The 23943-nt window shown below is 31.9% G+C and overlaps 1 protein-coding gene across 1 annotated transcript in view; it reads left to right on the top strand.

Annotated features, from left to right (window-relative positions):
* Window positions 1-23943, top strand: part of LOC130902540 (sodium/potassium-transporting ATPase subunit alpha-like) — a 56697-nt gene that overhangs the window by 8752 nt on the left and 24002 nt on the right. The window contains exons 2-5 of the mRNA XM_057814759.1: window positions 15958-16107; window positions 17543-17715; window positions 21676-21843; window positions 22327-22456. Coding sequence (XP_057670742.1) covers window positions 15958-16107; window positions 17543-17715; window positions 21676-21843; window positions 22327-22456 — 621 coding nt within the window. The remainder of the gene's footprint in view (window positions 1-15957; window positions 16108-17542; window positions 17716-21675; window positions 21844-22326; window positions 22457-23943) is intronic.

Genomic DNA, 23943 nt, shown 5'->3' with positions numbered 1-23943 from the left:
AAATCTTGTTAAGAAAATGATTACTATGACCATTTGGTTATATTTAAAACTGCTTCTACAAATTCGCAAGTAATGAAATGTAGAGATGTGTGATGTTATTTGAAATTGGGTAAAATATCCATTCACATTTAAATAAAGAATGTCTTAGTTGTATCACGTTTATATTCAGAAAACTTTTATTAGAATATCTCGGCACATTTTCCGAGAATAAACTTCTGCATGGTCGTATTTGATAAAGAACAATTACAAGCTGAACTGATTGTTATTTATATAGAAGGGCATTGAATGGCTCAATAATGGCTTTTGAAAGTGATTACAAACTTATGAATCAAATATACTTGATTTAAAAGAAATAGATTACAATATCACAACGACGCTTTTGTCCTGATTTCCGAAGCATACCTCAGTTTACTGAAGATGGTTGGATGGTTGGATTAAAAATTTTATTTGAAAACAATAAAAGTAAAGTATGGTAAAGCTATACACTTAACTAGTGTTAGGTGATTAATATTTTTCTTTTGGCAATAATATTCGATTATGGGACGGGTGTAGATTTTAATATATTTTATACTGTTCAGAGTATTGTGAAAATGCTAGAGAATACCACTCTAAAGTAGATAGCTTCTCTGCTTATATTGAGACGTACCCCTTCCCCAAAGCAAAAAGTAAAAATTAACAGGTAGAAGTCTTAAGCTCAGGATATAGGGATGGTTGAAGACGATGGCTTGGGTGTTTTGAGAACTGAGAGTTAACCTCCATATCCTACATAAATTCCGAAAATTGGATCAGAAGATTTTGAGATCGGGCGTCGAGGCAGAAGCAATTCGTACGCAAATAATTGGATCCTGGATATCGAGCTGCTGAGGTATATGAATAAATTAGCATTGTGAAACGCCACTCTGGGTGGTTAGTGGTTGAGATAAGCAATAACATACTTTGGAACGGTCTGTGTGATATGAATATATCAATTTAATGTTTTTAGTTCTAAACAATGAAAAATCGTGTTTCTTATTGAACTTCATTTAATTTTTATTTTTAGAATATTCTGTGTATCTCTGTATTCCCACGTGGCTATTATAAAACCATATAATTGCACGAAGCCATTAATTTCGAAAGTATTACAAAAAGTTGGCGTTTTTCACCTCTAATTTTACGACCTTACGAAACACCGAACGCGTAGTTATATTTAACGCAAATTTAAACTGCGTTAATTAATCTATTTACTGATATATACTTATTGATGTTTCATATATTTTAAAAATTTATATAATATTCGGTCATATAATCATGTATAATTCAGCCAGAGCTATTTTTGTTTCAATTTTTATAAAATCGAAAAATGAGTGGGTGCGGAAACCTTCAGACGGTGCAAAATATTTTCGACTATGTTTCAATTTAACTTTCAGGACTTTATTTACTCATCTTGTAACTAAAAAACGCTTATATAATACTTATGAATGAATGCGAGTGTGTACAGTACGTCCAACTGGATTATATCGGTTCGATCACACATATGTAGATGAGCGAGGGAGCCACATTCTCTAATAATTTTCTAAATTTCTCTAACATGAATACTGACTTTTACTTTGCCAATGAAACATGGGTAAATATATATATATATATATATATATATATATATATATATATATATATATATATATACATATATATATATATATATATATATATACATATATATATATATATATATATACATATATATATATATATATATATATATATATATATATATATATATATATATATATAGTAAAGAATATAATTTGTCGAAACTTTTATATTTTATACATATATTTAAGTATGTACTATGCAATCTTTGGAGAATTTCATTGCAAAAAAATTAGCGGCCATATTGCAGTTTACAATCAGGCTGCATTTTTTTTTAAATTTTCGAAGCCGCAATTTTCATCAGAAATCAAACAAGATTTGAAGTTTCCCAGGTCTCTCTTCTATATGAACCTAAATGCTATTGAGAATTTAATTGCGAGAAAAAGGAATCTAAAGAAACTGAAAAGATAGCAACACAATTTAGATTTAGATTCAAATTTGAAAAAAAACATAATTATAGTTAATTTAGACACTTTTGTGATAGGTTTATGTTGAAGTTTCCACCGTGGAATACAGTGATAGGATCGTTTCAAACCATAGTATTATGCAAAAAAAAATCTTTGAGAATTAAAATTGTTCAAACATGATTATTGATTTTATTAATATTCGTTAGAGATGTAGGTTTCTGATAAAATTAATTACACCGGTGCGGTGATTAATAGAACAAACAAAGATAACATGGAATCGATAATACTAATTAAATACTTATTATATGTATAATTCAATATTGGTACGATCCAATAAACACTTACCACAATTACACTCACGACCACGGTTTTTCCCCTTTCACTTAGTTCCAAACTGTACGAATCGTAGATTTTGGAATAAATTATGAATCTACAGATTAAGTTACAAGTTGTATGTCTTAACAATGAATTTTAATAATAATTAATACTATTATTGATAACTAGAATATCCCTTGCCACATCAAACGATGAAGCTTTGACATTCCTGTCATTCTCTTAAACATCAACTTGGTAGGCTGTACGAAATTTCAGCTGTACGCAATCTTCGCGTATTCGAGCGTTAGTCCTGTTGTTTTCGCAATGTGGAATGAGATCCATGCTTTTCGAATTAAATTCTGAGGAATACGAGAATTATATTGAAAAACTGTTAGCCTACTATACAACCAAACAAAATTTTAATGTCAAAATAATTTAATACTCAACATATTCTCCTCTTAATTGGATACATTTATTACAGCGAAACTGCAACGTCTCTAGACATTAAAAAAAAATGCCTCTCCTGGCTCTGCAAACCAGACCTCCACAGCTTTTATTACCTCCTTGTTGGAAGAAAATTTACGAACTTTTCAACTTTTTTTCAGTTGAGGAAATAGATGATAGTCGGACGGGGCCAAATCTGTTGAATAAGGGGGGTGTTCTAGTGATTCAAACCCTACATCACAAATTTTTTGCATGGCAACATGAGATTTTTGTGCAGGGGCGTGGTCCTGCAAAAACAAAACACCTTTGGGTAGCTTTCCACGTCTTTTCTCTTTCATTTTTTCCCGTAGAGTGGTCAGTAATGTCGAATAGTAATCTCCAGTTATTGTTCTACCCTCATCCAAAAAATCAATCAATCAAAGCAAGAGCTTTTCCAGCAGATTTTTGGACACGAAACTTCTTAGGTCTTGGAGAACCATACCATCGATTGTTGCTTTGTTTCTGGATCGTAGAATTGTACCCAAGTGTCATTCATAGTAACAATTCGGTTTAAGAAGTCTGCTTCGTTTTCAAATCGAGCACAGATTGAACGCAATGCTTGCACGCTTTTGGTCAACATTCAAACATTTAGGGATCCATTTTGCAGTAATATTTGTCATGTCCAAATTGACGTGAACTATATGATGAACGCGTTCGTATGAAATATTCCGTGCTTCAGATATCCTTTTTAACCCAATTCGACGGTCTGATAAAATCGGTCATTATCTGGAAATGGAAAATTTACCTCTTTTGAAGCTTGCAGTCCAATTTTTCACGGTCGCATACGAAGGACATTGATCACCAAGCAATTTGCAATTTTTCGACTTTTCACAATTTCGGTGGACATCTTTTTTCTTTTAATTTATTGCGTAACTCTGGTTTACTTTTTTGACGTCAAACTTTACACTGACACTTCTAATAAGTTATTGTTCGTTGCTACGGTAACGCAATATTTTGTTTATGCATGGAACTGGCCTAGGCTAATTAGATATTAATACATCCAGCTCGACAAAAAAACACTAAACTTTTGTAATTATGTCAATTAGGTTATCCACATCCACGCGCGTTTTTTTGGACTTGAATTACCACGCAAACCACTTGTGAACTTTTTTGGTTCCACATTCGTAGAGTTCACATTATAATTCACACGCTCGTCGACGGATATGGATAACAGGCCTACTGTTGTGTGTTTGCATATTAAACATGCTTTATTGGAGAAAAAGGAGAGGATGGATAGTGGATGACAAATATTATGATTTTTCAGTTTATCTTTATATTCCTTCCTTGTACCACAATACTGGTTTCAATGGAGTATATAGTTTTTATCCAATTTACGGTTATTTCTCCCAATGAAATAAACAATACAACCAAAGGAGTGGGAATATAGAATGTTCTCGACGGTGACTTGCTTGAAACATAAAAAATGCCATTTCATAAGGAGCGTATGGTCAGGACGTATCGTCGGGATTGAACAAGCGTCGGATGAGAAGAAGAAATTAGGTTATAGTTTCATCTTATCGTTAGCGAAAGGATTTTAAAAGGTGCCTTTATCACCTTACATTCTAAACTAAGACTAGACGAAAATGAGGTTTTTTAATTATTTTTATATGTAGATCAATTCATTTGATGAATCCCAATACAAGCTAGAGAATTATTTGAAATTTGTTTAAAGACTTTGTATTTGAGGTAAGGTATAAAAATTAACAATATTTGATTTGTTCACCAACAGACAACAGCACATGTGAATGACAATCAGTTCTCATGTGAAAATATAAGTTTCTTCGAACTCAACTTAGGCCCATCGCCGGCCGTACGAAATGATACGGATTGACCATACGCACTGTGTGTGAAATGTAAAAAAATGGAACTTGCTTATACGACCTGACAATACATTCTACATATGTGAAACGGCACTAATTTACGAAAGTGGAGTCTGTTGTGCCTACACAGCTATTGTTCGGTCGTAGGGTCTTTGACGCGGGCAAAAAACCGTTCCTTATTCACGTTTCCGCGTATTACCTTTATATATTTTTGTATTTGCACAATTTATGTGTTTAAAATTCGTATAATATTATCTAAAGAAGGTAATTATTTAGTCCAAAGAATGAAGAATGTTAGTAGGTATACAAAATCGCTTTAAACTATTGTCCCCGGAAAGCTTGTTTTTGTTTCATTCAGAAAGACCAAAAATTAATTAATTCATAGAGTTTCCAAATTCTTGTAAATTTCACGATATGTAGGAGGCGCGCGTGGATATTGTGACGTCAAGCTTCGTTGGCTGGCAATCCGTGCCTGACGAGTTACTTACAAGTATCTTGCTTGTGTTATTATTGCAGTGTGCAAGTTCAATTATATTAGTGTATATTGTATTGCAATAAATATATGGTAAAATGGATGATATAGTTTCTGAAAAAATATATTTCGTTTTCTGAGTTATCTATATATCTTTATCGGAGTTATACATTTAATGTGTGGAGTGATTAGGATATGTATCAGTCATACTTCGAACTGGACTGTATCTGGACATAATACTGTTTTCCTACCTTTCTTAAATAATTTTTATCAGTCTTGATTGAACACTATTATCATCTAGCTTGACAAACACCCCTTTATTTTCTATGATATTTTTAGACACTGGTTATTAATTTTAAAGCTAAGTGGATCTTCTATTACTATTTTGCCAACAAATACCTCTTCTGGTTTTTTGGTTACTTCTGAAGCCGAACTAATCGGATCTTCTTCTTAGCTCGAGAATTTCTCAAAATATTTTATTTAATTCCCTTTCTTGTCAACAATGAAAATTCTGAGGAACTGTCTTCTTTTTAAGTTTGAGCCTTCTTTCAAACGGCTCTTATTTAAAATAGTTCCCATATCAGGCTTAATCTGAAAAATGAAAAATATTTTAATATATATCTATTATGATTTTTACGCTAACTAAGACATAGGTAAACAGTAGTATTATACTGTGTAGTTTCCAGGATAAATACCTATAATAATAAAAACCTTATTATTCTTCAACACCAAAGGTTTTGCATCTCTGATCGGATAATAGGTATAACTAACCTAAAAAAAGAAACTACTATGTAGGAATAATAGATATAAATATTTATACATTGAAATATAAAGATATGAAATGCAAATATCCACAAAAAAAAATCTCTCACAATATCTAAAGAACCGAGAAGATGTAAACTAGCGATCTACGATTAGAGTGTAGAACAAGTGATGTCCTTCAAATATCCAGGAACAAACATAACAAGCGATAGAAATCTAAAGAAAGAAGTAAAAGCAGAAACAACGAAGGCAGCACAAAATGTAAAATTAGAATATATAAAACTTGCGTAAGGCCGGTAATGACATATGCAATAGAAACTAGAGCGGAGAACACAACCACTAAACGGCTCCTAAGAACAACAGAAATGCGAACTCTGAGATCAATAACAGGACATACGTTACTCGATCGGAAGAGAAATGAAGAAATAAGGGATAAGGTGCGATATTCAGAATGTAGTAAGATGGGCAAGGAGCTGCAGAAGAGGATGGAGAGAGCATGTTGACAGAATGCCAAATGAACAGTTAGCAAAAATTGCAAAGGAAAAGAAACCAGACACAACTCGACCTCCTGGACGACCACCTATAAGGGGTTATGAAAGCTGGTCCTCAGCATCCCAACTACTCCTGGCAAACCCTTGAAGAAAATACAGGACCTAGTCCTAACCTAAGAAGAAGAAGAAGAAATACTCACTTTAGAATGATATTCACAACAATAAACTGTACTTTTAGCTCCAGGTGAATTCAACCTCTTCAAAGCTTTTATTCATTTCTTTCGAATTTGAACATCCTTTGATCTGAAAAATAACTTGTTATGTATCTTGGTGGTTGTATTTGCATATTTATATACACAATCATGATTTTCTAGCAAGTAGATTTGACATTTTTAAACATTAATAGGTTTTACCTTCTCGCACAAGTGGGTTGATCAAGTGTTGCGATGAGCTTTTGAGCGCCGACCCGGTGAAATCCTGAATCGCGCACATTATGAAATTAAATATCTGGAAAACTACATGACGTATCGTAATAATTTTTTCACTCATTTTTTTTATTTCCAACCGAGTGTACAGAGAGCTAAAAAATAAAATTAGTGAACATTCTCCATTATAAAAATATTTGCGATCGTATAAAAATTTGCTTTAAAAAGATATGCACCGATACGCGCCGAGTTCATACGTTTATTGTCGATTCATTGTAACTTCTTCCACTCACACAAGTATAGTTACATGTATATAAGACAAAAAATCGAATGTATAGTTTATATATTAATTATTTATTAGAATATTTAACAAATATGTATACCTTGCATTACTTTTTTGGATTAAGAGTCAATTGCTTCGAGTTGTTATAGAGTCCGTTAGCAAAGCGATCACCTTAAGTGGTGTATTTTATTCGTATTAAGTTTAAGGAAGGCTTAAGAACGTACTTAACCAAATCATAGATATCGAATACTTATCCTGTCTTTAAGCTATATTTTTTTCTTACTTCATGAAAAAATTTTTTCTTTTCATGATAAAAATCATCAGAATTCGATGAAATTTACCAAAACGGTTAGTTTAGTTCTATTCAACAATAAACGTATTGCTAGCTTTGTCAGATTTGTGGAACGTCCAAAAGATGCTATCTGTATAAGACGGTGCCGATAATATTTGATACAAACCAAATTTGAATGTAGGAATACTTAAGGTTGATTTGCTATTCTGTCCTCAGTAGAATTTTGAAGAAATAGGCAACTATTGTTTCAAAATGTAATTAGATATTTCGACTAAGCATAAGCATAAATTATTTTTCTAACGAAGTTAATACATGGTCTAAATAAATCTTATATATTAAAAAAATTGATGATTTCCATCCCGAGTCCGTTCAGGTGTTCTACCCAACCGATTTGTTTAATTTTTTTTTAATGAAAGGTATTGATGCACAGATCAGCCATCAACCATCGGATTTTATCTAATTTTCACCATTCTCAAGTTATACACAAATGCGATTTCCCCCTGTACATTACTTATGGGAGTTTTTCACATACACACAATCTATCCTCAATATCTCAGGTTCTATTCAAGATAGAGACTTCGTTTTGGTTTAATAACACTCCCTGAAACACCCTCTTTCTTTTGAGTTTTTGAACACTTAAATCGGTTGAGTTGGAGAGGAGCTAGGCGCAGACATTCAATGTGGAGTTATGGATTTTTGTAGGTTTTTGGCAATTTTTCTACATTCAAAGATCTATATCTCAGGTTCTAATATAGCTACAGAGTTCGTTCTTTTCTATTATAATGATTTCTGATACTTATTTAATGGATTCGATGCCAGCGAAGCCGCGGGTAAAAGCTAGTAAGTATTACAATTGTCTATAATAAATTAAAATTTCAGTAAGTTATCCTATAAATACGATATTATTTAATCTCTTTATGAGCAACACTAGTTATGGGCAAAAAATATTTTATAGATATACAATTGAAGCTTGAAAATATGAAACTTATAGTACTGCTACTCATATTTCCACTCATTTATGCCTTTATTTTCACCGGCACTCCTTCAGTTCATTTTCAATAGAAAATAAGACAACCTTGGCCAAATACAATAGTGTTCGTGTTGCGGATCGATTTAAAAAGGGAACGAAATACAATTAGAGGATTTGTTTGATAAACAACTTCTGACGAGAGTTCGATATGATACATATTTTCCAATCATATAACTCACGTTGAGTTTAACAGGAACGTTAATTGATGTTTATACAGATGTCACTTCTAAATTGATGAATACTGGTATGTTTATTTTATCTAGAGGTTACAATAGTATTAAAATGTGAACACAAGAAAGATACGTTTTCACTCGAAAATAGTTTAAATTATATTTAATTGGAAAAATACTTAAAAAAGTGAACTTAGTTTTTAGTAATGTATAAACTTTATTAAAATAGAGCCCAGCTTTTAATTGAATAAATGTGTAACCAACCACTAATTTGACGCAGTGGCTTATATCGACGAGTGAGCAAAATATATTTGTGGGTCAATACTTTATCAATTGTCGATTCTGATAGTATAATTTTTTTGAAATTTGTGATACATGGTCACTTGAAGATTTCAACTTTAATAAAGCAATAGACACAAACGCAAAATTGACAACTTAGTTTTCAAATTTTTAGCTTCCACGATTTCTTCATTTCAACATTTTGCAACCTAACCAAATAACTAAAAAAATTACCGAATCCAACGCCAATATCCTTTTCTACACGTAATACATTTCAAAGAGATACCCAACGAGTATAGTTTTTCCAATATTAATTGCAGGTTATAAAAACTTATATAAAAACCCTTGCCGAAAATTTTGTTTGATCTACCATAGGCGTACATACCTAATTTAATAAATTCGTTATTTTTATAAATTATTTTAAAAAATGTATACCTTATGCGAGAAAATATTCGTTAAAAGGTAATCGAATCATTATAAATTGGACAGCATTATACGCCATTATTTAGACAGATACACTTAATTGTAGTCCTACTTGGAACTTGTAAAAAATGATTATTATACCTCGTTAACTTGCTACAATTGAATATTAAATTATAAATCATATCTAGACATATACCTTTAAGGAAGTTTGGATTAAACAGGGTACCGGATGTGAACTGAGCCCTTTTTCTTACCCATTTATTTTTTTTCTGGAAAACGAAATTTCAAAGCAAAAATCATAAAGGAAAATAAATTCTTTGCAAATAAAACATAAGAAAAAAAACATTTCAATTCCAAAGTATCTGGTAGTCAAAATCGTCTGAAGTAGATTCATTATTTGATTGAATTATGAAGGGTTGTAATGAGGGTGATACCATATACTCATCTTCTTCTTTGATAACATGTTCAACACAGTTTTTCCAAAGCTATTGGCGGTCTGCTGCTAGAACTTTCTCTATGAGTCTAATTGTTATAATTTTATACATTATTACGACCGTAACCGTTCAGAAGATTTAAAATATTACGTTTCAAAAAAAAGAGAAAATATTAATTATACTGTGAATTGGAAAATTATGAAAAATTATATTTCATTTAAAAGACAAAACCGAAAGTAAATTACGAAAAATATTGTACCTACCTCAAAGGACAAAAAGAGGATTTATCGATGAGTTAGAATCTATTTTTAAATATAGAAACTATCGATAAGTCGTATGTTATTTCGAGTGTGAGCGTCTTTGAGAGTGGTAGACGCTGATGAATTACTATTTTTATTTTTAACGTTTGGATCTTAACGTTTGAGAAAATAATATGAATCATGTACTTACTGCGTGAAAAAAAGCCACATACGTTATTGCAAGGTGGCATTATCACAAAGCTTTTTTACACAGAACAGTATATTATAAAAATGTGTATAGTACATGGATAATCAATAACCTTATTTGGTGATGAGGAGTAATATATTTACTCTTGTATAAACTTTACCTTTCTTATTGTGTGACATAGTTTTCCTTCATTCCATGTCATAAAACTTCTTCCCCTATTGTACTAGAGCTAATCCTTAAGCCACGTAAAATTAAAAATTGGCAAAAATTTATTTTTATTTCACAATATAGGCTCCATTGAAGTTTGTCTCATTTCTCATGTGTCTCGAAAAAATATGGCTTACCACGCAAGTGTTCTATAAATTTTTAAAGCTGCTGGTACAAATTTGGAAAATATGGGGGATTCTTAAGCAATTGGAAGCCTGCCTGAGCTATTACGGATGTTTCAATGGTGAATCTGTATGGATGCTTTATCCTCATGTAAGGTAACACCTTCGCACAACCTTTCTCGACATTATTTTTTATCGCTGCAAGTAATTTTATAGCTTTTATATAATAAGCAACTGTAGTTATAGCTACCTTCTGCAGGTAACCTATGAAATTACGTAATCCGACATACCAAAATCATTTAGGAAGAACTTCCCTTCTGAAGGTTGCAGCTTGAATTTTTCGGCGGTGGTGAACCTATTGTTTTTCCTCCTTACTCTTTATTTTGGCCCACATCATAGAGAGGCATCCGTAAATCATGTATTTTTAGTAATTTTGCGAAAAAAGTTTCCATATTTTGTTTATTGAATTAAAAGGGAACTACAAATACTTTATGAGTTTCCATATGTACATCTGTTAATATTCAAATTTGTTTTAACAAAAAATCATTCATGCTTTTGTTAAATGTAAAACACGTTAGTTCATAAAATTTTGCAACTAGTTGATATTCCTGAAAATAAGTGATTGTGGTGGTTGTATTCCTGAAATTAGAGCACACGTAGAAGAAGTGGTGGTGGTCCAAATATTCCATGACTAACATTAAAGAGTATATTATTTTAAATTTTAAACTTTTTCTTTTTTCATTTTTCTTCATTTTTCTTAAGAACCTAAAAAAGTAATCACTTTTTCAGAGATGATAATAACGAAATGTTTTATGGAAGTACCAAATGAATTTTGTAAACTGGATTGAGTTTTAGTTCTAATCAAGTAGTTTTGATATTTCTTAACTTTGGCAAATAATGGACAAGTTTTCTTCCTTAACAAAGTGAATAAAGTCAGATTTAAAAGCCAGTAGTGAAAATATTTTAAAACCTTATAATTAATTATACATAAATAATATAAATAATTATTATAAGTACACTGTTTACTTGATTACAATCAAAATAATTGATAAACAATAAGATCATTATGAATAGCTGTTTGAAAGTTAAACTGAAAAATCAAAAAGAACGAGAAATTTATTGTCGAGTTCGTTGTAGTATCTGTTCATTTTTGTTCATATAAGAAACTCATTCTTAAATAATGTGATTCGTGAAAATCAGTTTCTATACTTCAAATAATCACCTAGAATTCTATAAAGGATTGGGATGTTTCAATAAATGCAAATATTCATTTCCGTTGGAAAGGAACGTCTTAAAATTAATATTTTCGTCACTACTCCACGCAAACATTTTATATTGAAACACAAATTAACAGCATTTATGGTAGAAAATATACTTACAAGAGAGATTTTCGTACTCTCTCACTTTCTTTTTCATATTGCTATGAATACAGTTCAACGTGTCAGAAGGATATAAACTGGATAAAATCTGTATGCTATCGACCTTAATATTATATTAAATATAAAATGCAGAGGGAATACTTTACTGATCAACGGAAAAAAATTGAATTGACTTTTTGATTTGTAAAATGGTGTACCGTACATCGCGAGATATTTCTATATATTCGAATAATCACTGTAAACCGTATATAAAAGAAGTTACTTTTAATACATTGACATTACACCGAATATATACAAACGCCAACAGCTGAATATCAACTGCCCCTTTTTCAAATTTCCGAAATTCTCTTCGCAGATTTATGATTTGTAAAAGATTAATGTTTTAACACGAAAATGCCGGAATAAATTTTTCATGTAATGTCTAATAAAATATATTCCACTTTCACAGTGTACATATTTGCTTTTCGTAAATTATACGTTTGGTATTTCCAATTTTTATTGAAAAATTTCTTTAGAGGTTTTCTTTTACTCTCCAGTTTGTATAGTTTCACGTTTATTATAATTTTATTACAATTTCATAAGCATTCGTATGTTCTCTTTATCTAAAAAGTTGCTGTCTGAATATTTTTTCTGTCTAATACCGGACATCATCATTCCGAAAAGAGACAACAAAGTGTTTTCAATTCCAGTGCAAGAAGTTTGGTGTCTTATCAAATCGAACTGATTTTCAACGTTACTATCGAACTAGATTATCAATTCCTACAGAATTGTTTATAAGCTAAAAGAATTGTTCATAAGTAATAATGATTGTTCATAGGCAGTAATAATTGTTCATATGCCTATAGAACTCTTGATAGAAGGTGTAGCCTGGAAATGTATTTATCCAGTTTATCAATTACAATCAAAATAAAGTTACATTACGCTTGTTAGCTTGAAAATAACCTACAACGTTCTCTGGTTGATTTATGAGTTAAAATGTATAGAATGATAAGGCAGTTATGAATTTCATTTGGGCTGCAAAAATTGTTCAATTGAGCTATTTGAATGGTTTAAAGAGTACTTGCCGCCAACTTCATTAACAAAACCTACAAATAAATGTTACAGCAAATGTTCCAAATTTAATTCCAAGGGCGCTGGAAATAACAAAAAAGCTCCCATGCATTGGAAAAATAGAGCGCCTGCTTAAGATGACCCAATTGATTCAATTTTTTGACTTGGAGGTCTAGTGAATAAAAATGCATAATTCTTGGCGGCGCGCCAAATATTTAATTATTTTATATTCGAACGTATATACATACTTGAACTCGATTATTTTTGGAGAAGTGTGATTCAATTTTTTATAAAAATAAATTGATTATTGAAATAAGTCATTCATTAAATACATATATTTCTTAAGACGTTACATTGATCAGATGTGAAAGGAAACAAATTAGAATAAATGATTGACTAATTGTATATACTGTGATTTTGTGAGAGCTTTTGACTATGTGTACTCCTCTATTATTTAGCTGCAGGTTTATGGTATTAAAAGCGGAACTGGATAGGTTTAAATTTTAGCTTCGGAGCTTCTGCTCGATGTCTCCCTTGTCAACCGCTTTTAATTGTGGATATTTTCATTAGATTTTTTTATTAATTTGGTTAACCGATGAGTATGTTTATTATTAAAATAAACTTTAAAAATTTTCTTTTAATGTAGTAGAAAAAAACATTAGTGTAATTCAGATTACAAGACTGTTTAGAGCTTTTTAGAAACTATGTTCCGATGTCAGGTACCTTATCTATCAGCTGATTGTGGATCTTTCTAGAACCAGATTTTGATCACAGTTCCGATGATCTGAAGGAAATTTTGATTTTCATCACTTTTTTGTGCATTAATTCTGCAAGATATCTATTTACGTGTACGTGTACGATTCTAGATGCTTAATAATTGTTCTCAAGAAGTTATCAACGATTTACTCACTCACATGCAGTTTGCACTAAGTTTGATACTAACTAGCTATTTTTATGCTGAAATGCCTATCGATTACGCTGGTTATGAAAATAAATAGTAGAGAATCGTTTGATGAAACAACCCGTCAGATGCTGGCATTTACGCACTGGTCCAAAAAAGCGAAGAAAGTAAGAAAATGCTGTATTCTCAAAAAAAAATTATTTGTACGATTTCTATTCGAAGGGTGAATTAATATACACTGTCTCTTAGGTTCTTAATTTATTTACTACACTTAACTAATTAATATAATGCAATTATCACTATCACTCAACTAACTTAAATAATTTATTTGAATTACTTCTATTTCAGTATGTTCACTACGACTATTTATTATAAACTCAACTAAACTACGCTACACAAGCTCCTTATATCCCAAAAGAAGTCTAAAACTTCTAGAAAATAAAGAACCAGAAAAAAAATAAAGAGCCCTTCCTAGAAATTATTCAAAAGAAAAAATGTAAATAGAAAGCAAACATTGAAGGCCGCCGAATTTTAGAATTTTTGGTATTTAATCGTACATCAAAGGTGAATTTCCGAATTCTACAATAGTCGGACAGGGCCAGCTTAAGGACCCGCGAACTTGTTCGTAACACTATAAATAGGGTACTTGCATGGTTTGAGAAACACGTTCAAAAATTTTGTGGGCAGTTAAACATTTTAGTGAGGCGCCATATTGCGTAACGTCATAGGTATCAAATAAACTCTGAACATATGATAAAACAACTCTAAAGTTTTTTATGATGCCAAGAAATTTGAATATACAATAAAAATGCTTTGAGAGTGTTGATAGTTTTGACAAACCAACGAGATGTAAATATTTTTGTTGCCAGGATCATTTTAATGTAAGATAGATTCAAATGTAACTAATATTTTGTAGTAATTAAGTTTATTAAGCTTTGAATTTTTAATTTGATTATGCAATAAGGTGAGAATTTTATTTTTATATATAAAAATGTTTCATTTCTACGTAACTAATAAATAGAAACTGTATTATAACAGCCACGCTTCCTTATGTAGTTAAAAAATGAAATTAATAAACGAAAAAAAAAATTATTCTTATAAAATGCAAGGAACCTATTATTGTAATGTTTTTCTAATTAATTTGTACTCTTTTTATTCGTAACCACTGTTTCTATAATTTATTTAAATGCTTCGGTTACTTTTCTATTTGTTTCCGTTTACTATGACTATTTATTATAAACTGTGCTCAACAAAATCGTTTATATATCCAAGAGAAGTTCTAAAAAAATCTAGGATATAAAGAAACAAAACAAATAAATAAATAGACTTTTCTAGAAATTAGTTCAAAACAAACACTGTAAATAAACATCAAACGAATTCCGCGGTTTAAAAAGAAAGTATATCAAAGAGCCGCGCCTTCGCCAAATTTTATAATTCCATTATAGCCGGACAGGGCCGGGTTCATGTCGGAAATGAGTTCGTAACATTACCCTCTCCTCATGGATAGCCGGGACTGGATATTTAATCGGCAACTGATTCCATTCCTGCACTTTCCGGTCAAATGGAAATAACAGGGCACCGTCTTCACCAGGTACTGATGATGGGGTGTCTAGCTGCAGATTAGTATGTGAGCCCCGGTATCTTGGAATATCACCTTTACCATGTACCTGACGACTCGGCAATCCAACCGGTTACTCGTAGTTGGATTGGTCTTGAGGTTTTTCTCGAGGTCACTTTTGTTACAATTTTTTTTTTTTCCCAAAGCTGTACTATAAACGGTTCCTGAGATATGGCCGAGAGCCGTTTGGGGCACCCGGTACAACTGATATAAGAGAGGACGTCTTAAGTAGATGAAACTGTTCAAGCTTTGTTCGTTCTAACGTTTGCGAAACGAAGTGCAAAGTAAGGAGACCTGAGTAATTAATCAAAGAGCTGTCCTCTTCATCATGGCAACGCACCATGGGACATTTAGCTTTTCCGAAATGAAAAGTACTCGAAGGATAATATTTAGATACCTCTTCTATCATTAATAAAACTACTTTAGATCAAATGAGAGATATTGATTCAACTTTATGTTACTTTTTGACTTCGTTTCAAACCAATTTATTAATTATTTTATATATTTTTTGTTTACAGACGATCTCTGCCGAAAACTTCAAACTGACAAAGAGAATGGACTGACTCCAGAACAGGCAGCGCATGTTCTGCAAAAAACGGGACCAAATCAACTCACGCCTTCGCATAAAGTGCCTGAATACATTAAATTTATTAAAACACTAACACAAGGTGAGTATTACTGAATCTCATACTTTTAATAACAAATAAAAAAAATAAACTGTAATATCATATAATTTGGTAAATCAAAATGTCTGTGCACGAGAGAAGGAAAGGTGATCTAACGTATAGAAAAATAAGCAAAAAGTAAAGGAAGATGTAGACAACGAAAAAACTCAATTGTTGAAAGAAGAGAGAAAAAATAAGTTAAGGTGGCCAGGCCCTATAATACGGTATATAAGAAAACAAAACTACATACAACTGGTACAAGGATAGTACAGTACAGAAGCAGATATCTGTAAAATATCAAAGCGCACACGATAGAGACTAACAAAGGGAGCTATTTGAGAGGACTGGAGTATAGCTGTAGCTGGTTCATTGAGGACGACAGCCAATTAAACTACTAATACAGTCACATGATGACAATGTACTCAAAATAATAACTGTAAGATTGAACTCGTAAATCGACAACATAAAGAAAAAATGAAGAAAATAAAGAAATACACAAGATAGTAAAGGAAGATAATATGCCTTTTTTTAATCATAGAGTACATTCAATCATTGAGACAAATTAACATATATTAAAATGTGACTGTAGATTGATGCCTCCTGCCAGAGCTGTTTTCAACCTTCTAGTTTCAGAGCTCTAATAAACAGTAACGATGCTGACTGTAAGAAGGTTAAAACTTCGTTTCTATTGGATTCCTGTCGAAAGAAATGGTGATGCATTCTAGGACTACGGGAATTGGAGTTTCTTCCTTCCCACAGAATGGATACTTTGTGCTCTTTAAAGAAGCTAGCTAGGTTTAGTGGAGTCTAATCTAACAACTTTTTTAGATATATCGATATCACAGTCTTTTATACTTCAGGAACACTGGTTTTTTCTTGGTTTCCCAGTTCTTCTGGAAGTATTCCTTATAGAAAAATTTTCATACAACTCCAGGACAATAAATAGCGGTTATGATCCTTTTCTGATGAGCGTATTGGTTTCTTAATTCCTCTTATTCCATAAATATATCCTTTATTACCTTTGAGTTGATAACAGGGGAGCTCAATACTTTGAAATTTATCATTTTGATTCCACACATTTTTAATTGTAACATGCTTCAAGCCTAAAGATGTTAATTATTTAGTACCAGCACAAAACGCCAGCTTGCATGGTGGTTTGTGAACTATCTATATAACACAATATATAATAAATGTCAACCTAAAATAGACATTACGGTGATATCAGGAGTTCTTGTTATCAATTTCTCGAAAATAAAAGAAAAGATCTAAAAATCTTACTGTATTTATACTCATTTGTGAAAATAAAATGTGACAACTATTGAAAAATTTTAATTCAACTGTCACTGATTTTGTTACTGGTTAATAATATTCAATCAAATATTCATACGATTTTACTTTGAGTTTGAAATTACTGACAATACAATTTTTAACATTGCAGGTTTCTCACTATTGCTATGGATAGGCGCCATATTATGCTTCACAGCTTGCCTCATAAGAAAAGTTACTACTCAAGAAACAGATACTGATAATCTTATTTTAGGATGTGTCTTAGTCGTAGTCGTTGTTGTTACTGGATGTTTTATGTTTTTTCAAGAACACAAAAGTCAAAAGGTAAGAATATAATGAATATTTCATTTTATAATTAAATAAAAGTTTGAAATACTGCCTCCTATTGTCCAATATCACCTAAAACATTAATGGTATGAAATTAATATACTGATATATCTCAAACGTTGAAACTTGTTTTTATAAATACTTAGGTTATAAATATTGGTTTAGATTCAAGAAGTACCCGGTAAGCTAGGTGGCATTTGGGTAAAAAAATAAAGATATTGATATTATTAAATCAGCTTCTGGTTATAACAATTATTAAACTTAATAATAGGATTAAAAAGAATTTTCTTCAAAAACTTAACATAAATTACTCTAATTCTTCCTCAGGGTACCATGAAAATAGTAACAATGTTAGTTATAATATTTCAACTTATTCGTTTTTTAATTAATATTACGACACAAACCAAATAGTGCCAGAATTTACCAAATCCAACTCAGATACCCGTTTCGGTCTCGCAGACCGAAATCGCCTCTATATGCCAAACGACTATACAGATCTAGCTATCCCACTGAACTAACGTCGAAGGGGTCGAGCTAGGAAGGTACCCGGGTGGGAGGCCGAAACCGACATTTGATCGCTTAAAGCAAATACACATAATGCCACGACGGATGCGGGTACTGGAGAGTTAATGGGTTTCAATTGTTTGGTAATTCTGTTACTTTCTAATAAATAGTCGAGTTTGAGGTTTTTTGGCCAGTATTAAAATTTATTTAATGATGCTTTTACTTTGTTAATTTCATGATGCTCCTGATCGTATAGTTTTTTTTCTTGTTGGTAGTCTGTATTTAAAATATTTAAAAATTTGTTTTTAAAATATTTTTGGGGAGTAGCTAAGACGGTTTTCGGTATATTTTTCGTTTTAAACTTCATAGTGTACGTATATTATTTAGGATTTAAAAATTTTTTAGAGAATTTGAAGATACTCTCTTCTAGATTTACTGCTCGATCACGATGGTTATGGATAGAATAGGATGATTCTCTAGAGATGTGTGTTCAGTCTTTAAATCGATTTGTGAATTATTATCTGATAATTGAATTTATTGGTTTTAACAATATCATTAATATGTTTTTGTAGCTTTATTGTTGTATTCAACTAAAGCGAATCCAGTTTTTGCTATAGTTGAATACTATCTCCTAACATAGTTTTATCTATTAGAATAAAAAATAGCTAAATATGATTGAGATTTTTGATTTTTTATAGGGACTTCTCTACTTTTATTTCAGTAGAAATTTCTTCAAGGTCCTGTTGTCCACTTGAAGTTCTACTGAAATCAAGAAATTCTTCCATAATAATTTGCAATTATTATCTATCAATATCTTTCTTTGAACCTAATTGATGTTCTAGGATTCCTTTCGCTGAATCGTTCTTGAATCAAATTTTCTCTTCCATCTTCACATTTTTCCTAAATAGTCGAGGAAAAACTAACTGATATTTCAGAATTTCCTTCTATGAAGCCTTCCTGAATAAAGTTTTGTACATCATCTTTATATTTAACCTCGCTGGTCATAGGGTCGTGAATATGTAGTTTCTATCTAACTTCTGCATCGGGTGAACCTGCAACAAACTTCCTTCTATTCTCAATTAGAGCTACAGCATGGGTATGTTTACAAATAACTGACTTTATGGTATTCTCTGGACATTGACAATTATATCTATAAAAACATATCTTACTTTTCTTACAATAGCCTGTTTAACCATTTTCATCACTTAACTCTCTGTACGATACGACAGCTGAACAAGACTGTACCTTAAGGATTTCCAACTATATGGTCTTGCTCCGGCTTTCTTGGTTTCTTACTTCTTAGCTTAGCATTATGCCCTGATACTTGATGGATACATTCCGTTAATCCGTATACTGCCTCCAGCCTTCATTCTGTGTTTTTTTACGAGGAGATACATATCCTAATGTTTTTGATAAAATGAAAATGGAAAATATAAAAATAATTATTACAACCTTTCGATTCACTGCGGTTACAATTATATAGAATGTTTGTTTGACCATTTGGTAGCTTACATCTCTCATGAGAAAAATGATCTCTTTTTTTCCATTGATCTCCAGGCTGAAAGTTCCAAAAATTTAAAATAGATTCCCCGATAATTGAATCATGCTTGTGAGTAAAGTTGTATTTATAAACTACATTCGCGTTATGTTCAAGTTGGATTTCGCGTTGGAAATTATTTATAAATTTTGACTTTCCTTTGGCGTTAAAGATTTTATTATTTTATTGTGTAGCTGGTTATTTGAACCAATTGGAAATTTCACAAAGCCTCAAAATATTTGTCGTATTTAGACATTTCATTATCATAGTAGAAGAAAAATCTCGTCTCTGTTTCATTTGTTTCAAGATTCAGCTTATGTTCAGTTAATGTTGTTTCTAGTTATGGTTTGATTTGGTTTTTGCTGTTGTGTATGCATGGATAACTGTATTAATTGGATGAGCTTTGAAACGCGAGAGTCGAACATAAAAGTTGGCCGTCTCTCATGTTGAACTTGAATTAGACCGCGGGCGTTTTTGTTTATAAACCACACTTCCTAATCTGATTAATTTAGGTTGAACACGAACGAAGGCGCCAACGTGGACGCCAGCGCAAAAATTGATCTTTAGATATTCAAGGGCGAAACAGTTAATTTCAATGTTAATTTCAGTCTTTGAAATAAATTGACAAACATGTATATAATTATACTTGTGTTTTAAGCCATTATTTAAATTTTGGCCTGAACTCCGCAGCTCTGGGTAACGATTCAAAACGTTGAAAAAAGTAACAATAAATAAGAAGGTCAGGTTAGGTAGATGATTGTAAAGTTTCCGATATAACAAAGAAATAAGACATTTTTTCAAATTCATTTTTCAACATAGTCTATACACTAGCGATGTTCTAACTTTTTAACCCTTCCAAATAATAATTGCCGTCTTTCTCCTCAAAGTAGGCGTTAAGATATGCCATAATATCCTTTTCAAGTGAAAATCTCTCTCGTAAAAGTGAAACTTCAACACTAGGAAACAGAAAACAGTCGCTGGGTGCCAGATCTGGTGAATACGTTGGGTGGTCAACCAGTTCGAAATGCATTTCGTAAATTTCAACCAAAGCGATCACCGAAGTGTGAGAAGGTGTTTTGTCCTGATGGAGAAGCACTTTCTTTAAATGCTGGCGCTCTTTAACAATTTCCCCCTTCACTTAATCCCGTAATGATGTGTAATACTCTCCTGTTATTGTTTCACCCTTTTGAAGATATTTATTTAACACAATCTCATTAATATCGCAGTGATTACTGTTTTCTCATTTAAGATTCTTTGGAGGATTCAGGTTTCATCTACAGTTGACGCAAAAATCGGACTCATTTTGCTTGAATGCCGTTAAAAAGACCTGGGAAATGATTATTCAAATGCGCTTTTGGTACAAAGTGAGCAAACGAGGCGCCCAATTCTACCGTCAAGATATGACAATTGCCGATAGCTTCTTCTATCTCTCTAACGTTAATCCGACGGTCTTCCAGTACCATTTAGTGAAAATTTGGTACAATACAAAGACATCAAATTTGCATTAGAATGTACTTTGCATGTTATCTATTAGTAAAAGAATGAGAAACTTAAAAGCTTGAAGCCACTCATCTTTTGGAATGTTCTTTCAAAAAATAGATAAATTGCTTCACATAGCTTATTCTGAGTAATTAAACGACCACGTTCAATAGAGAATAATCAAACATTACACATGCTCAAATCAGGCGAATAGGGTAAATGACTGTCTGCAGTGCAGTGTGTGATGATGCATTATCGTGATGCAACATTTATTCACGAATATTAATACTTGAGACCTTGGTATAGTATAAGAATTACACAAAATGCTTGATTGTTGGTTTAGGGAAAGTTGTCCATTATTCTGCGTAAAGAAAATAATAATTAATTCATTATTGAGGTAGAAAATCTAAACACGTTATATACTTATTTTATTTCAGATTATGGAATCTTTCGCAAACATGGTGCCACCAAAAGCAACAGTTATACGAGGGGGAGAAACTATGACAGTTGTTTCCAAAGATATAGTGATAGGTGATTTAGTAGAAATGAAATTTGGAGATAGAATACCTGCTGATATTAGAATAATTCATAGTCAAGGATTCAAGGTAAGATCGTATGCCAAGGATCTATCATTGCCATTATTTATTTTTTTCTTTGAAGCTATCATTTCAGTATTTCACAGCTGCCAAATATTTTATAGTAAAAATTATAAATTACTCTTATATCCTATTAAATATTATTACTAAAACATTATTATGAATTGATTGTGCAGAATATTTGATACATTATGACATATCATTCTAAAAATAGCATGTTTATCGGCGTTAAATATTATTGTGTTTTGCTGCTTGACATTAGACGCATTTCTAAAGTCTTAGTCCCCGCAAATATAATAACAAATTCTGATTTTAACTAAAATAAATCTTATAACACCAAAGACATATATCACATGATTACTCATAATTATAATTTTACATATACGAGCTTTCATTCACAAGCTATCTCAGTCGACCTCATTGTAATCACCTTTATTGTGGATCATGTGGATGTGGATGAAATATATTTATACATTTAAAATTAATTTTTAGGTTGATAATTCTGCGTTAACCGGGGAATCAGAACCTCAATACCGAGGAACAGAATGTTCAAGTGACAATATCTTGGAGACGAAAAATTTTGCATTTTTCTCAACTAATGCTGTAGAAGGAACTGCAAGAGGTACAAATAATACTTGAATGAGATATTTTCATGTAGAAAACATTACATTTATATACGAGGATTAGGGCAGAAGTCATGGCAACTATTTTTGTTCTTGTGGATATGGAAACGAATCGTAAATGTATATGAGTCGTATAGAAGTTCTGCAAGCGTAGTGTGTATGCAGAACTGCTCTGTAGTTCATTGATAGCTAGAAGTAGTGTAGCGAGGACTGTAAAATCAGTCATTTGGTGAGTGTCGTTCGAGATGGAAGTAAATAGCCGGTCTCAAAAAGAATAAATGTCTTTACGAATAATGTTGTTTCATCAATCAGTGGTCAGTGATCATCGGTCAGTATGTAGACCGATGTCATCGCTAAGGCATAAGAACCAGAGCTGAAACTTCAGTCCGCGAAGTCGCGACATGCTGAATCCTTCCAAGTCAAACTGTTGACGCGTAGTACTACAGAAATTTTCTGGTGCGATAGGTATTACGAGGCGTTCAGAATAAATGTCGGTATCTTGTGATTTGTACAATAATCCTACACAACAATGCAAGACTTCATAAAGCAGATGGTGTAGAGCTATGGCAGCTACTGTGACCTTGGGTAAAGAAAAAATTAGAGTACCCTCAGTACTCCCCCGCCTTGTGAATTTGATCTTTTACAAAGAATCATAACGTGGTAGGCCGTTTCGAACACAAGAGGATATTGCTAATACGCCAAAAATACGACAAATTCTGATGGTATTCAGCGCTCCTCATTTCGTTGGTAGCGTGTGATGACAGTAGCAGGGGACTACTATGAAAGTGAAAGTAAAAGATCATATTGCCCTTTATACTAAAGTTAAAAGTGTGTTACTATATTTCAGTGCTATTCATTGTCCACACAGATAGTTCATACCTTATTCTTTCTTCTGTATATGTCACAATTACCGACCGGACTGGTATAAAGAAAAAAAATAGTTGTCATCACTTATGTCACAACCTTCATATATTATATAGATTCATTCAGTTTAAAAAATCTTGTTTTGTATTGAAAGCATATATTTGTTGTATTGTACTATATCTTCAGCAAAAAAGAGGTACGTTCCAGTATACGTAGGAGTAACGTTTTAGGCCTATCCATTTTAGATATACAATTTAATATTCGAGTGAAAATGGAAGTGATAATTGTCAAGTGATATACGATATTAATCGTGCTGGAATAGTGATTGTAGTTGAAGAGGTCAATTCGCTAATTCGTGGCCAATAACATTTTTATTCCTCGGTGTGCTGTATATTCAGACATTCATGTTTTACGATCAATTGGTGACAAAAAGATCAGCCCTTTTGAACACTTTTGTGAAATGATTACACAGCAGCTAAAGAACGTAGGAAACCACCCAGAAGTCTTCTCCATACCCCTGAAAAAAATGGCGGAATATTCCTCAAAAACTAATTAATAGTCTGGTTAATAGACATATAGATGCGAAAGCTGAGAACATTCTATATCAATTCTTCTGGGGTTT

Source organism: Diorhabda carinulata, chromosome X (assembly GCF_026250575.1).
Source record: "Diorhabda carinulata isolate Delta chromosome X, icDioCari1.1, whole genome shotgun sequence".
NCBI lineage: Eukaryota > Metazoa > Arthropoda > Insecta > Coleoptera > Chrysomelidae > Diorhabda > Diorhabda carinulata.
This window is presented reverse-complemented; position numbering and strand designations above follow the sequence as displayed.